The following is a 16270-nucleotide window of genomic DNA, read 5'->3' as shown; positions in this document are numbered from 1 at the left end:
CAGTGCTAGAGTTGAATATTTTTTCTTATTCAGTTTATGCTTTCAAGCTCTGCCACAGGGATCAACTTCTCTCCCCTAGACACTTTATGATCAGCACTGCTTAAATACAGGGTATTTCCACCTTCAGGAAATACGTTTTTCTCACCTTTTTCTGGACTATGTTACTAAGTCTGAATATGCTACTCTATATGCACAGCTGAACATCCTGCTTCCCAGTGAATGCCTAAATCCTTAAAAGACTGAAGTGTGATTCCTTCGAAGCACTTAAAAACCCACATGCATGGCTGTGTGCCCTGGTTGACCATGCAGGCAGCTACTTCACTGTGAGCAACCCAAATAGGTGTACAGGAACAGATTACCAACCACCTACATCCATGGGTTTTGTAAAGCATCTAAGAAAGTACACATCTAGGAAACCAATGCCATGAAAGCAAATGAACACACTCACCTCCTGCAAGTGATGAGGGAACTGTATAAAGTGACTAATAGAAGCCAAGTGCTGACAATACTGGGGATAGTCCTTCAGTCTGTCAGGAAAAAAAGCCAAAAACACGTTAGTCAGAAGCATAAGCCCAGATCAAAAACAGTATTACAGAGCAATACAAATATAACACCGCTACGTCATCCACATACTACATCAGAATTACTTCTGTCTTGCTCACAGCAGCTGTGCTGTCAACAAAACATTTTCTACAAAGCAGTTGTTGTAGTGAAAGCCATTCTAAATGAATTCATTCACGAGCAAAACACAAGGTTAATTCACAGCAGCCCAGCTTATCGTAAACCTCTATACTTCTGACTGAACACACAGTCTCATTTCTATTTGGCGTTAACAATAAGATTATTGGAGAAGTGATTTGCAGAAGGGCACACCACCTTAAACAGCAAATCACAGTGTCCCTATCATTGAAATCACTACGGTAATATTCCTCATAACCATGCACAATGCTAAAGCAGAATATTCTGAGCAACAGGTTCAGATGCCATACTGGAGATTCAAATTCAAACCAAACTCATAGAGCTTAGGTACCTGGCCAGGCTTTTATTACTGAGTAATGCACCTGGCACTCCAATAGAGTGCACCTGTTAAGGATAATTACATTCAGCGTAAGAGGTTGACAGCTTCAACCAACTCACCACTTCCCTGAATTATTTTTGACACACAAAGGCCACCAAGTATTTTCAGCAACTCAGTTTGTTTGTTCCACATTTACAAAGGTACTGCACTTCACACGTTGATTTCCAAAGTCACCCTTTTGCTAGGGCATTAACACATCCTGTTTCAGGATTACTTTAAAACATGCTGAACTAACACTGACATATGTAAATTTCTCACACATAAGTCATCATTTAGCTGTGGAATTGTAATTGCTTGAAGGCTAACAAGACATTACATGCGCTGTTTATTACCAAAAAAACCACTCACCTATTTTTAAACCTATCTAGTGCAGCAATACCAAAATAGTACATTTTGGATGCAAAAGGCTTTCGTAAGGCTTCAAGAACGTAGCGAAGGGCCAGGCCCAGGGCCATGTAAGTAACCAGTCCTTTCTCTATTATCCCACCAAAGAGGCAGGCTGTGATGTGCAGCTCTTTGTCTGGGTACTGGGGAAAGAAACGGTACTCTTCAAACAAGTTCCTCAGCATACAGTTAAACACTTCTCGTTCCCGTTTAATGTTGGAGTCCTTAAACCTCTGCAGCATTTCCAAGACCTGCAAGCAATAAAATCAGAAACCTTTACCAACAGATGTTTTATTTCAGCTCTTCTGCATCTATGAGTTTCAAGTACGTTTATAACTAAGGTAGATGCCAGACTGCAGTATTTCACATTCACGCTTCTGCTCCAGCTGCTGTCTCTATCTCTAGGCAGGTAACAACTGTTACAGTAGGGAACTCACCTCATCTACAGACATGGTTGGATGTGGTGGATGGTTATAGATACGCTGGAAGTAGCTGTTTGCCTCATCATCTATTTCTTTGCTAAAGTTCTGATTAGCCTCTGGCCACACCTGAGATAAATCAGCTGTTAAGAAAAAGCAACAGGTTACAAGCAACGTCAGTCAGTATCTCTTCACCTCCTCGAAAATCTTTAAACAATCTGCTAGTTTATCTCAAAATAAATAAGGTTACTGAGTCTTCCTAGTAGCAATTTAAACATCTGTTTTCAATACATTTATACAAGAGAACTGAATTCTAGGTAGGAATTAGTCTCTTAGTGTTGTATTCCTAGAACCCACTGCAACCCAAGCTAGCCTCAGGTGGCACCTCAACCAAATGTATGCAAACCAACTAGGATAAAGCATGCTACACAACACTAACATGCAGACAGACTTTCACACAGACTTTCAGGCCAGCCAGTGAGCTCCAAGCAGGTTTTTACTGAATGTTCAAGCCCCAAAAGAAAAAAAAAACAAAACCAATGATCACTAAAGCTGCCTCTGCTGCCTGTCTATAGACACCTATAACTTTGATTTTTTACAGATAGGTAACAACAGTTACATGGAAGACTTAGCATATAGGCAGGCTTCCTAACAGCAGTATTTGTTTGCTTAAACATGTGAGCATACTTAGAGTTACAAGGGAACTAACAATAATGGCTCCTTTTTGAGGAGCAGATCATTATTTTGAGGGGAAAAAGAGCCCAGCACCTTCCCATCAACTCACATTAGTTTGATTTCTTTTCCAGCACTGCAGGCTGCTTCACTGCTGTGCTGCAGCAGGACTTACCCAAGCTAGCTACGATTAGTCACCTTACAAACAAAACTACATCCCACCCTTTTACAACACAAACAACTCAGTGAAGAGCAGGATAAGACTTCTGTTTAAAACACAGCACAATTAGAAATAAAGGACAGAGGATGCTGCTCATGCAATTCCTTAATAGGTTGTATTTACTATTTTTTTTTTTTTTTTTCCAATCCCACCCCCAGTTACTCAGCAAGCTGCTAGCACGGAAGTTGAGAAGCACCTTCTTCAGACTAACAGTACAAGAGCCGCATTTCTATTACTTATCACCTCCAGAACAAAGCCACCCCTGAAGGAAATGCAGATTAACCACAGTCACACTTCACAGTCACAGACAACACTACCACTTACAAGGTTTCATCTTACTCTGCTGGAACGTAGGCTGGCTCAGTCCAGATGTGCTCAGCTTCCTTTGCACGAATGGGTCATTGTTCACTGCAGGAAGGCCCAGGGCTCCAGTTCCTATGCCAGTCAGGCTACCCGTAGTAAGACCACCTACTGGAAAGTGAACAAGGTATGTCATCTCAGCTGCACCTTTAATACTATGCATGCATCACTTGGACCACCTTACTGTTTCCAATAAATAATCAGAGCTACAGAGCTTCATAACTTATCTCAGCAGTTCCTTATCCCTGTCCCAGCCTAAAATGATGCTGGTTAAGTCTGTCAAAAACACTCCGCCTCTGGACTCTCACGTCTTATCTACTGCAGTCGCTATATCTGAAAGTACTGTTATCAGCAGTGACCAAAGAACAAGGATGTATAATTCCCTCCCACAACAGACAGCTATCTGCACAGTGCTTCCGATCATGGTAAATAATGACAGTGTCTTAACTCTGATGCAACAAAAAAACCCAAAATTCTCCTGGCTAGATAGCAGTACCTGGAAGCTGTGAAGAGAGTCCTCCAATGCCACTGAAACCCGTTGTCTGGTTTTGGGTGGAAAGAGGGGGAAATGCTTTTGCTGGTGACTGAGGAGTACTGAATGCAGAGCCCAAGTTTGGAGGGAAGCCTTGCATGCTCTGGGTGTGAGGAGCAGCTGAGCCACCTAAACTCAGAGATGCCATTCCTGCAAGTGAGTCGATCTGAATGAGAAATAGAAGAAGATTATACACAGACAGCCACAGGTTGAAACCAAGCTCACTCTTGGCGTGTTTTCTATGAAGACAGCTTCATACCAAGAACATTCCTGAAAAGAGTCTGTCTGCATGGTCACTTTAAAGCCCGAAATCAGACTACCCCAAGAGAACCATTTGCCTATAGAATGCTAGGTAGGTTATCTACCCAAAAGATAACAGGACTAAGGCTAATGTCAGCTGATCCACTTCTTCACATCACTTATTAGCAGCAGGTTGCCATAGTATTTGGTACAATGGGTGAACAACTTCAATAAAGTAACAGTTTATAAGGAAACTGCTCTCTGTGTTGAGTTTACATAGCTTGCTGATGCTTCAGACATTCTTCAGTGTTAAACTGCCACTATTTCATGTGAAAAGGTTTTTACCATTTTAAAATCCACTGCTGAATGTAGTTGCTAGAAGCAATTCATATCTGCAATGCATTGCTTCCAGAGGAGGAAGGGATGATGAGCAGCAGGGAGTAACTCAGATGTACCTTGTTTTTAAAAGAGCAGTTCAGTTGAGAGCTGAAGAGCCCCAGTTATAACAAGTCCTTATGCTCTAGCACTGCTGCTTGGCCTGTGAAGCTACAAACAAGACACCCCAGGTTCAAAGGCAGTGCTTAGTTCTCAAGTGCTAAAATTTACAAAGACATCTAAAAAACCCTCCATTATTTTAAAACAGACCAAACCTCTATCACTGTTTGGTATTCCCATCATGCTACACTTTGGTTTCTTACAGACATCCATGAAGCAAGACAGTTCTGACCAACTCTCAACAAGCACACCAAAATTAATGCCAGCCAGCTGCTTCTGAAGATGCAGCATGACATTTACCTACCTGCACAGGAGAGATGGCATCCAAGCTGCTTGCACTAGGTGGGCGGCCTTTGGGCATGACTCCAGGTGGTGGCTGCCTGGCCTTGTTCATGACATTACTGCAGTTGGCTACCATGGTGAGGATGGTCTCCGACAGCTCCTGAGAAACACTCCTAGAGCAGAAGAGCGTGGCAATGAGGCATGTAACAATCAGGAAATCCAGGCCTGTAACTGATCATTTTTCCTTCAAAAGATGGGGCTATATTTCACACATATAAGTGGCAAAACAAACTCAAGAGAAACTATATATGTATATTTTTGAAGCATCACCCCCCACCCCAACCCGCCTGAGAGAAACAGCTGTATTTTAGATGAAGAATTTCAACTAAAAACACCTCCAACACATTCGTCCATTTTTAAGAACTCAAATCCTGTGCTACGCAGTTTATCCCTGCAAGTAATGGCTTATGGAAAGACAGGATGTGTATCTGTCTGCATGGCTCCAACAGCCCTAAAAGTAGGCAAAGAAAGCTGCAGATAAGGACTATGTACAGCATAGCTTCATGAACTCAGACAACAGCTTATGCTGTAATCCCTTGGTCAAATCAGCTCCTAAGGGTTCCTCCATCCCCAAGCTTTGTCACTCAATCATTTCCAGTTGAAATTTCTTAACAAATGTGAACTCTCCAACAGTTACAACATGCCTAAAAAGGTTGGACTACAAACAAGCATACAGAAGGATGGAGTTAAATACCCCCACACAATTCCCCTCTAATGTTTCAGTATGTGAACTAACAGACAAGGCTTCATTTTACCATTCATAAACGTTGAACACTGACAAGAACTCTCCAACTATTCAAAGATCTTGTATCAAAACCCAACAGAGGACTCAAGCTTAGGCCTGAAGACATTATACAACCGAGGGCAGTCAGCAGCTCCTTCTTCAAAGTATTCCAGGGTCTGGCTGCCAGGTTTCCAAAGACACACCTAACCACAGGCATGTTCACACAACTCCAACATCTCAATCCAGAACACACAACCAACTATTTATGGCTTTTCTGACCTTTACTTCGACCTTTATATAGCATGTACAACTAAAGCAGCACATTCCTTCTTGCAGTGATGCAACTATGTCAAATGCCTCCAGAGATTCCTTATTTTCAACAGATTTTCATGCAATTTCTACAGCACAGATGTTGGGATGTGGTTGTAAAGAATGAGGAACAACTGTGATAATAAGGCAGGAAAACAAAGTTTTAATCTAATTAAGGCAGGCCAGCTTTCAGCTTTGTCAGCTGGCCCATTACAGCCTAAGCAGGTTGTTCTCCAAAGCCAGTGCCCTACCGCAATGTGGGGAAAATGCCATCCTGGCACAGATGGGATTTCTGTTCCTTTGTTTCATTCGAGCGCAACCAGACCAGAAGGCAGAGCTCTGAGCACAGCATGGGCAGCCTCAGCACACACAGTATGAATTTGCCTACACCCCCAATTCCATAATACTACAAGTCTCTAAATTTCCAGGCACTTACAACCAATTGCAGGTATGGAAGTAGAGTTTTCTTCATGCAGGGGATGTTTGTAGCCCTGTATGATCCTATTTAACCAGGGAACAGTAGCAGGGCTGATGAGCTCAAGTCACACAGTTACCGCTCTCCATCCTTTGCCCTGCTCTTTTTTATCACTTTTTGGCAGCAGCACACCTGCTATGTTTCCACTTAAATATCACAGCATGCTTTAGTAAAACAGATTCCAATCTGCTGGAGGCCACTGACCATATGGCAGCCCACAGTGCAGTTTAAGACAGGCTTACAATCCCAAGCTTGATTCCTATGGTGACCAGTTAAAGCCATTTGAGCCTTGGAACAAGTCACTAACTTCTAGTCCTGCAATCTACACAGACTGAAAATTAACACTTTTGTGTCAGATTCCACTGCATATCAAGATAGATACCATAATATCAATAGCTTTTCACAAAGCTGCATTTGAAGCAAGTAATGTGATGCAGTAAATAGGGAGACAACACTCCTCTATCAGAACAGATCCTAAAGTTCATGTTTTCAACCCTGCCCAAACCACTTGAGCTTCAACTGAAGAATGGTAAGTAATTAGCAAAAAAAGCTATTTCCCTTTTGAAGCATCACTGCTACATGCCACAACAGCAGAGCTCAGAGAGACACAAGCTGCATAAGAGAAAGGGTCTCAGATTAGTGGCTAAGAGAAGTATCTCCCCCCAGATACAAAACCACAGAAGAGTTAACTACAGTTTAATTAATGACACTGCTCCTAAATCAGTTACCCACAGCGGCAGACTTCAGGTGGTGAAGGGCATTACCCTTCTGGACACATTTCATTTTACTGTGATCTTAATACCCCAGTCTTTATGATGCCTGCTTCCATTGGTGATTGGAGCAATCAAAGAGATCCCTTCCTGAAAGCAATCTTGGTGTTTTTTCTCTTTCACACTCAAAATAGCTGAAGGAAAAATGACTGCAAGTAGGTCACATTCTTGCATAGAAGGGAATGCAGGTTGCTATAAAAAGAAACCAAAAGCTGAGAGAATTGTGCCAGTAGAGAATGGGTAGCTTCTGGATTAACTGAATAAATAAAACTTGGTAACACATTAAGATTCAGGACACAGTGACATTAGATGCAAGTTAAGTCTACAGTTAACTATTACATCCCTAGATCTGGACAGGGTAATAAGGCAAACGTTGGGCTAGAATGGAATTTTACAGTCCTAAAAGATGATGCACTGAGTTGAGAAGTAACAGACACTATTTCTGTCTAAAAGATGGACGAGAGATTAACGTTTCAGAAACAGTATTTCAGTAGATTTTGAAGTTCAATTGCATAGGTCCCAACAGAAGACAGGAACACCCTTTCTCCTAACATTTCACCATAATCTCAGAAATCTCCTTGCACTTTAAGCACTGATTGTGACAGTTCTGTGCTGGTATTTATTCCCTACTGTTTAGTTGAGAGCTGGGAACGCTCTCTGACATCCATACAGATGTTTTCTGTATCTGTCAAGATAACAACAGATGACAATACAACCTCTACATCAAGTAACACACATCTGGTCATGCCAGTATCTTCAGATGTCGACATTTAACACCAAAGGCAGCAGCACCCCCAGCTTCCAGTCTCTCTGACTCATAGGCCACACAGGGCTACTCCTGATTACCAGTTAAATACTGTTGCAGTCAAATACTACCCTGACCTGACAGTATTAAGTGAGCCCACCAACATTTTTGCATCATTTTGTTATTTTTACCTAAAATTAACACAGTATTTAAAAGTTGTGCTGTCCTGTCCTTTGCGTCTCTCAGCTCCAGGAGGGGTGTGTTACAGCTCTTTAGGACCCAGTTTCCTTCTAAATTTTAGCTAAACTAACTCATGTGTAGAACTACTCAGCTGTTTCCCATCCTTTGACTACTTCAAGGCGGTATTCTTAAGGAGACAACGGAAGTTACACGTCAGGTTTCAGTATTGTAACATTAAAACCTCCACCCTTAATACTGCCATAGTTTTAAATGATGTTGCCACACTCAGTTATGATCCATGTTCTTCTGTCCAAATTGCAGCATCTAGTCACTAACCCAGTACCTCACTAAACAGCCACACCACAATTACCAAGATCACCCCACTGTCTGACTATGAAGACAAGATCAATTTCAACTTCCTGTTGTGTAACCTACAAGAGAAGCTTCAGTGTCAGTGACAAACACACTATTGAGACTGGCCATACAACATTATACAGAGTTTCAAGAGGATGATGCATTCCACATAAGCTGTACAACCCTTACCCAGCGCAAGCCTGCAGGCATGCCAACATAGTTGCCAAGGTTTCTGGAGGAAGCTGAGCACTTTTGGGTTGATCTTTTTCTGGAGCAAGGCCACCTAGGATAGATGGACATCTTCTCTTTAAGAAGGTCATGCAGGCTTGGATGAAGGGCTCCTGTGGAAAATAAAGTCATCTCAAACTCCCATCCACATCCAAGGCACTATTTCAAACTTGGCAATTGTATCATGGAAAGAATTACACAAATTTATAAATTACAGCTCAATGAAAGCATGAAACTATCAGACCACGGACACTTTCCCAAAGCTTTAAATCTATTTATAAAGTGAAAGTGACTTAAGTTAGTCACTGATAGAATACAGAAATAAGTTCTGCTTTACCCCATGCTCCCGAATTTTGTCTGTGAGCCATTTGTCAAGTTTGAGGTATTCTCGTCGAGAGGCAAGTGCAGCAAGGTCAATAACAAAGGCAAATGGAGTACCATTTAGCAGCATTGACAAGGCCTAGAAAAAAAAAAAATAAGACTAACAGTGAAGTCACAAGGACATGCTTTCTCCTTTCTTTTCTTTCTAATCTCCACATTCTTTGTAACAAAGAAATCTCCTTATCACAGGCTGCTGTGCTTTATTAGTCAACCATCTGTATCATATACATGTTTTTGTGCTTGTGGCACAAATAAGCAAGAGCTTTTGGGAGTATTACCACCTTCCTGAAGTGACTTACTGGTTTTTGAGTTAAATTCTTCTATATGAACCTCTACCAGTGGTCATCCCTGAATGCAAAAAGCAATAAAACAAAACTGACTTGAAGCTCTTGCACTTTGTGACACCCAATTATTTTGCACCTAACTTTAGGAAGTGATAAAGGCCTCAAAGATATCAGGCAGCCTCCAGTCTTTCATGAACACGTAAACAGTAGCATAGTATTCTTAAAAAACCTCCATCCCATCAGTCTCAGAGATGTCACCCTCAAACAAATGCCTGAAGGATATTTTCCACAGTTCCCATTTCAGTGGTGTTCAAGGTTAAAACAGTTGAAGCTCTTCCTGGATTTACAGTACGTGCACAAAACAAGCAGCTCTATCATACTGCTTCTTAGCAATCCTTATACTAAATGAGTCACATCTAAGTTAAGCTTAACCTTTGTTGCAAGATGAGCAAGTCTGCATAAGACACCAGACAGAAAATAGTGACGGTGCTCTGCAAAACTCACCTTCAAGTCTTGTGCCACATCAAGAATACGTGACAATTTTGCCTGGTCATACTGCTCCCCTCTCATGTACCATTCTGCCATTGCATGCATGATAAGTTGGCGAATCGAAGGAGACTGACCCTAAGAAGAATTAAATTAGGATTGTACTTCATGTCTGTAGGAAAAGGATCAACTATTTGAACATTTAGTAAGATACCTTCCCCATAAAGCCAAAAGCACATTTACTACTCAGCTACAGAACTTCTTTTCATAGTTGGACTCTTATTATGAGGTAACAAAATTATCCAGGAGCTCAACTAAAAGATGTAGAATGGCTATGAATGATGAGAATGCACATCCTTTGCAGGTTTCCTATGATTGAAGAGGTTTAATTCCCCCCCAGTTACACACATGCAGCTTTTGGAATAGATACACTGTTTATGAAAATGTTATGCCCAACATTTCCCAAAGTGAAAAGTGCAGTATCACACCCTGACAAGGAAAACCAGTTTCTAGCTCTTTGCTCACACAGCAGCAATCCTAAACTGCAACTCAACTGGGCTTTTGCTGACAGAAAGGGTTTTGCTTATAAAGCCCCCTCATCTGTGGAAGACAAGTATCCAAAAGCTGTGGAACAGCACCCTGTCACAGGGCAGCTATCATTCAGTCCTTTATCCTGAAGTCTATCCTGTTGAAAATTGCATCTTCCTCCTATTTAAGGACCATATACAAAAAGCATCACCTGTATCCTACCTCCTATTCTTCAATTCAAGGATATATAAAAGAAAAAAATCCACAAAGTATTCATACTGCTTCAGCTAGGGAACAGTCCTGACTTTGCAGTGAACAGGGACTAAGACCACTGAGGTCAAGCTTCTTATCACTGACTACTATACTCTAAAGAATCAAACATTCCTTAACGCAGATTCTGCTCTCATCCCAGAAGGTTCCTCTGTCTTAAGTTCCTTCCTTTGATTTGCATTTACTAAGCTACCAGTAGGTACAATGAGAAAATTCAAGATGAAAGGGAAATCCATAGAAATAAACCTACTGTTCATTCATTAACTTCGTCCCCTTACTGCTTAAAATTTCTACGTATTAAATGTGTGAGCTTCTCTCTCTCAAAAATAAATAAATCAAACTTGAGTTAAAATGTAAAGATTTAGCAGCAGTGAAAGCACTTACCTGCCCATGCCATGCATAGTGCAAAATGATGGCAGAGTTGGGATGGTTGCCAAGGAAGATCGGCATGAGCGTGGAGATGAGTTCATGGCGCAAGGTATGCCAAGAAGTGTTGATCTGCAATAAGGCCAATACCAACATATCTGGGCAATGCTTGATGGGAAAACTGAAGAGCTGCTTAACCTGCTCATACTGTCCCACTTCTGCCAACCGTAACAGAGATTCAATCAAATCCAGGCTCTTCCTAACAAAAAGAACAAAAAGACAGACAAGCCCCCCACATAAGGTTACAAAGCAGTTTGCTTATAGTACCTGGCATTTAAGCTGTCTGTACAATAAACAGGAGGAAGAATGGCTTTTACAGGGGTGGGCAGTGATAGGACAAGGGGGAATGGTTTGAAACTGAGACATGGGAGGTTTAGGTTGGATATTAGGAAGAAGTTTTTCACCCAGAGGGTGGTGACGCACTGGAACAGGCTGCCCAAGGAGGCTGTGGATGCCCCATCCCTGCAGGCATTCAAGGCCCGGCTGGATGTGGCTCTGGGCAACCTGGTTGGCAACCCTGCACACAGCAGGGGGTTGAAACCAGATGATCGTTGTGGTCCTTTTCAACCCCATTCTATGATGCTATGAATAGCTCTCCAAATTAACTATTTAAATCCCAAGACCTATTTCATGTATGTAGAGCAAGTTTCTCCAATGTTATCTTATGAAAGGCAGATTTAAGATCCTAACTCTTTTATCACACCAGCTCCAGTCCTAACATTCACCAAAATACATCTGTAGGAATTCTCAGAACAATAAAAGCAACAACTATAATACATTCTCAGAGGTTATGGAAATATACAGGAAGTTCAATACAAGAACTTTCACTGATCAAACACAGGAAAATAGTAACAAGCTCATTTACTGGAATTTACACACAGCTATAGAGATATCATGCTGCATTAAGATCATAAAGTCACATGTGAACAAGTCGTCTTACTCTAAATCTAGGTAAGAAAAGCAGGCTTACCATGTAGCAATTTCTCTGTTGTCATCTTCTGGTGGTGCTTTCAGGATGTCTGTAGTAACAGTATGACAAGGGTAGTCAGCAAAACAAAAGATGTCCGGGTTTATAAGGGAATGTTGAATGAAGGAGAGCTGGAAAGAGAAACCAGAAGCAGTTTAGGTTGCTGGAGTTGCATGCACCTTCACAGCTGCATTTTGCAAAGCTCCAGCCTGTGCAACTTGTGCAACCAAGTAAACTAGGTGCTTGGTGCAGCTGCATTATGAGTCAGAACCCTGCTAAAAACAAATGACATGACATGTGGAGCCAGTGACCATCTCCTTCCCAGCAACGCAGACACAAGTTCTCAAACTTGGCTTGTCTGAACATTCATATTTACAAACCCACATCTGCCACTTGAGAAATTCAGAAGCTTCTTAAGTGACGTACAGACAAACAAAATGCTGGTAACCTTACCTGGCCCTCTGCATGCTTCCAAGGTCTGTATATGGCGTTAACTGGAAAGACTTCCATGCCTAGCCCCCTCTGGATGCCAAACACCACAATATGCAGGCCTTTGCTGTCACGAATCTGAAATCCTGGGTGGTCCAATTCATAGGTTACTACTTTGAAATCCAGGCTAGGATTCTGTATGCAAAAAACAGGAAAGCAGTCAGTCTTAAACATCACAGTCCTCACTGCCTGCTTCTAAGAACCCCACTCCAGCTTAACATCCACCCAACTTTTAGTTGAAAACAGTTTGTGCTCTTTTTAAAACAAAGTTCAGATAGTTCTACAAACACGATGCAAGCCATTGCTTGAAGCCAGTCCTTGACAGCTTGAAGCTGTCCATCCTTCCAAAGATGAAATTAAAACCGAAACAACTAAAACAGCTCATTTCTTAGCACTTCAGCTCATTCCTTTTATAGACTTTCATACACTCTCCAGAAGGAGGCAGAAGGATCTGACCAGCTGCCAAGAGACTGAGATTCAAAGCCATTCAGGCTGCTAGGAGCTTGAAAAGCTTTATGTTCACACTGGGACATGCCCTTCTTTGAACTGCTCAGCAATGAAGATCAAGGCACTCAGGAAAACTTACCAGCTCTTTAAGAACATCAATTAAGACCTCCACATTCCAGGTATGGGCTTGTGCTCCATCACTTTTATCTTTGCCATCACTCCAAATCCCACTGCCAGGAGCCGAAATAGACTGCAAGTTAAACATACCCAATCAAGTACTGGCTAGAAATAGAGAACTCTCTAAGCCTGCCAGCCACAGAACTTTTCACTACAAAGGAAAGCAGAGTTTCAGAACAGTAATGACACCACTTGCATGCTTAACTCAAGAAGGTATTACAGAAATTTATGACAGAACCTTTGGAAGTATAATTATTGACTAATAAAAGCTTACATTCTTAAGCTTTCATTTCCCAATTCCTGCTTATTAAAATACAAATAACCCATACTGTACAGCACTCACTTGTAATGGAATACCATCCGTCAACCCCGAATGGGTTCGAGCCATCATCCCCAGCACCCTGGCAACCTGGGCAGCCGTCACCTCCCGAACTCCAAACTGCATGATTATGTTGCGACATTCTTCAACACTGAAGTGGGATAAAACAGACCTCAGTAATGCCCATATTCCTTTAAATAACACAGGCTTAGCCCTCAATATGAGCCTAAGCCAGAAGCAGCCACATGTTTGTAGGCTCCTGTTACCATGGTTAGGTTTTACAAGCACTCCCCTTGAGCCCTAATAGCTGTACTATAATACTCTATTTATGGAAAGGTAACAGGTATATAGCATGAAATAAACTTACAACATATTCAAAATAGTTCCTCAGTAGAGGCATTCTACCTATCACCTAGTTTTTCCTCCTATATTTCTGGTAATTATGACAATTCAACACACATATATAAACCATCAATGGAGCACAGTATCAGTGCTAGGTGCAAAGATGTATAGTCATGCTCACATCACTCCCAGCAAGCCTACACAGCTCTGTAAATGGCAGCCTGTTTCACACAGCACTAGCAACTCTAGCTAACAGAGATGCATATTTCACATTTTAGAAAAGGGGAAGATAGCCAAGAGAATCTGGAACGCTCTGAATGAGAATGTGGGTTAAGTATGTACAGAAATAAACTTGCCCTGGCTTTGTGAGTATAAGACAGCTGTATTTCTACCAAAATAAGCCTAAGCAGGCACAGGCTCTGAAGCAGCTGTCAAGACACTCTGTTTTATCACCAGCAATTCACTATCATAATTATACTCCACAGCTTCAAGTAATCTTAATTACAAAGTTTATGCTTTGATAAGCGCGGTACAAACAAGAAGCTGCTATTGGGCAACTCCCTTAAGAGACACAATAACCTTCAGCTCTTCTCTAATTCACTTCATGTGGTCAGTGAGCTACCAGGAGTGCGCCATAAGAGCAGAATAGGATTTAGGTGGAACTCATGTTTACTAAACCATCTTGTTTTTAGGAATGTGACCATCCTCCTTGTCTGTAAAACCTTCCCAAGGAAGGCAAATATCTTTAGCTAACAGTTTTTACCATGATAACATCATGAACAACTTCAACAGAAAAGCTACACACAACAGAAGAAAGCAAAACAAAATAAGAATTAAACTGTTACGAGTCTGTCTGTTTTAAGTTGTTCTTTTTCTTCACCTTGTGCATCTTGAGAAATGAAGAAAGCCATCAGCACCCAAAGTGCTTGATTCCATATAGAAAAAGTCTTTTCCTACAAACCTTGTACAAAAGCCATAGCCAACTTCTTGCATGAAGTCTGCCAGAGAACTCTCCATCATTGTTTTGGCTATCCCTCCAGAATCAGGCAGGATCCTGTCCATTAGAATGTCCCGTTTTTCAGGGTATAGAAGTGGTGCAAGCACCACAGGGCAACGCTCCTGGGGAAAATCTAAAGGCAAACATAATGAAACAAAGTCATGTCAAAGAGCCAGAACAAGCTGTTGTATGCAAGTGGCTACTCAGAAACAGAATGCTGTATTAGAATTTCCTTGCTGCTGCAGAAATTCAGATGCTGCTCCAAGTATTCTTCCACCCCACCTAGCAGTTCCCTGTTAGCTCTCAGATATTCTGAGCAAACAAGAATGTACAAGAGGCTACATCAACATTTTCACTGCAGCTGCCCAAGACAACCAGCAGCTGCAATGGGAGCTTTACAGCTACAGACTGCCATTAACAGCAGCCACCCAGAAAGAGCACAGAGCAAGAAACAAGTGGTAAAGAAGGCTCTCCCCCATATTGGCAAGTATAAGGAAACAAAGGAGTTGCTATCAAGTCCTGCAGCCTAAGAAGTCCATCAATCAAACTGAGGCACTTGAGGATGGAAGAAAAATACTCGCTCTTCCTCTCAGGAAAATTTAGTTTAAAGAAGACACAGCACTGAGAAGATGAGAAGTACTGGTGGCAGTTTTGTTTACGGCAAAACAGCACAGTAAAGACAACTTATGGGCAGGCTTCCCTTACAAAGCACTGTCTTAAAGACAACACAAAATACCTCCAATACCCTCTGGGGCAACTCAGAGAAGAGTTCTAAGTTTCCCAGATTAAAGTAAGGAAAATACCAGAAGCTAACACACTAATCTTCATTAAAGCAAGCACAACCTAAGAAGTCACACCTAAACAAATGGTAGAAACCCGCTCTCCTGTGCAAAGGATACGATGCTCTGGTTCCGCACAGATCCAGTGTTGAGTTAAACACAGTTTTTGAGACCAATTTCTCATCCTTCTCAAGTGTTAACATCACCCACTTTGGTTTTGGAAAGGGAAGGACACTACTTCAGATCTCACTGACATCATCCCCTGCCACCACAAAAGGTGAATGGGAGATTGCAGGCATTTAATTAGTTTCACTTGAAACCACATCCACACAGTCTGCTGGTATTTCATAGATCTGCACCTAATATAAAACACCCAGTGCTTACTTTTTCAAGTTAATGATCTTAAAGCTTTTCTTAAAAAAAAAAAAAAGCATGTTAAAGATCATTCCTCACCCTATAGAGGAGCTCAGGTTTTTCCAACTGCAGTGCATTGTGCTGTGTTAGTTAGAACCACAAGCGCCAGCCCACACAAGCAAACAAGCAAACAAAAGTATCACCTTATTTACCAGAATACACTTACCTCTACGTAATGTTTTGAGGAAAGCGTCAATCTGTTCCTGTCCCACCCCAAAGGCTCCCTTCTGCCCAAAGAGGAGATGGGAGAGGAGAAGGTGCAGGACCTCTATTGCAATATCTTGGAAGCCACCTTCTTGATTTCCACTGACGTCCGCGTCAATGTAAGAGCGTAAAAGATCTGGGAGTTTCTGTTTGATAAACTGGGCAGCTGTTGAACGCAAAAGAGAACAGAGTCAAAAGCTGAAATCTGTTTTCAATATAATGATTTATTTTGT

At 41.6% G+C, this 16270-nt stretch overlaps 1 protein-coding gene and 1 non-coding gene across 15 annotated transcripts in view; both read right to left on the bottom strand.

Moving 5' to 3' along the window:
* CNOT1 (CCR4-NOT transcription complex subunit 1) overlaps positions 1-16270 on the bottom strand; it is a 47780-nt gene that overhangs the window by 22257 nt on the left and 9253 nt on the right. For 5 of the 14 annotated variants that reach the window (XR_014947731.1, XM_015873577.3, XM_015873582.3 and 2 more), the window contains exons 7-22: positions 16000-16203; positions 14605-14773; positions 13326-13452; positions 12945-13055; positions 12323-12493; positions 11873-12000; positions 10861-11101; positions 9697-9816; positions 8865-8987; positions 8489-8640; positions 4705-4855; positions 3630-3831; positions 3098-3244; positions 1900-2024; positions 1427-1713; positions 449-527 (exon numbers count right to left, since the gene is read on the bottom strand). Coding sequence is in view for 13 of the 14 variants with exons in the window: in XM_015873577.3 (XP_015729063.1) it covers positions 449-527; positions 1427-1713; positions 1900-2024; positions 3098-3244; positions 3630-3831; positions 4705-4855; positions 8489-8640; positions 8865-8987; positions 9697-9816; positions 10861-11101; positions 11873-12000; positions 12323-12493; positions 12945-13055; positions 13326-13452; positions 14605-14773; positions 16000-16203 (2537 nt within the window). In the remaining variant the exon portion in view is untranslated. Of the gene's footprint in view, positions 1-448; positions 528-1426; positions 1714-1899; positions 2025-3097; positions 3245-3629; positions 3832-4704; positions 4856-8488; positions 8641-8864; positions 8988-9696; positions 9817-10860; positions 11102-11872; positions 12001-12322; positions 12494-12944; positions 13056-13325; positions 13453-14604; positions 14774-15497; positions 15682-15999; positions 16204-16270 lie in introns of those variants that run through there. The other 9 variants (XM_015873580.3, XM_085551679.1, XM_015873585.3 and 6 more) reach the window with 4 other exon arrangements.
* LOC116653991 (small nucleolar RNA SNORA50) lies at positions 4353-4488 on the bottom strand. Its single transcript, XR_004308727.1, has one exon. It is a non-coding gene; the product is annotated as a small nucleolar RNA SNORA50 (small nucleolar RNA).

The sequence above is a fragment of the Coturnix japonica genome, chromosome 6 (genome assembly GCF_054131305.1).
Source record: "Coturnix japonica strain WE chromosome 6, WE-NBRP24, whole genome shotgun sequence".
Taxonomy (NCBI): Eukaryota; Metazoa; Chordata; class Aves; order Galliformes; family Phasianidae; genus Coturnix; species Coturnix japonica.
The sequence above is the reverse complement of the archived record's forward strand: the minus strand, read 5'-3'. Positions and strand labels throughout refer to the sequence as shown.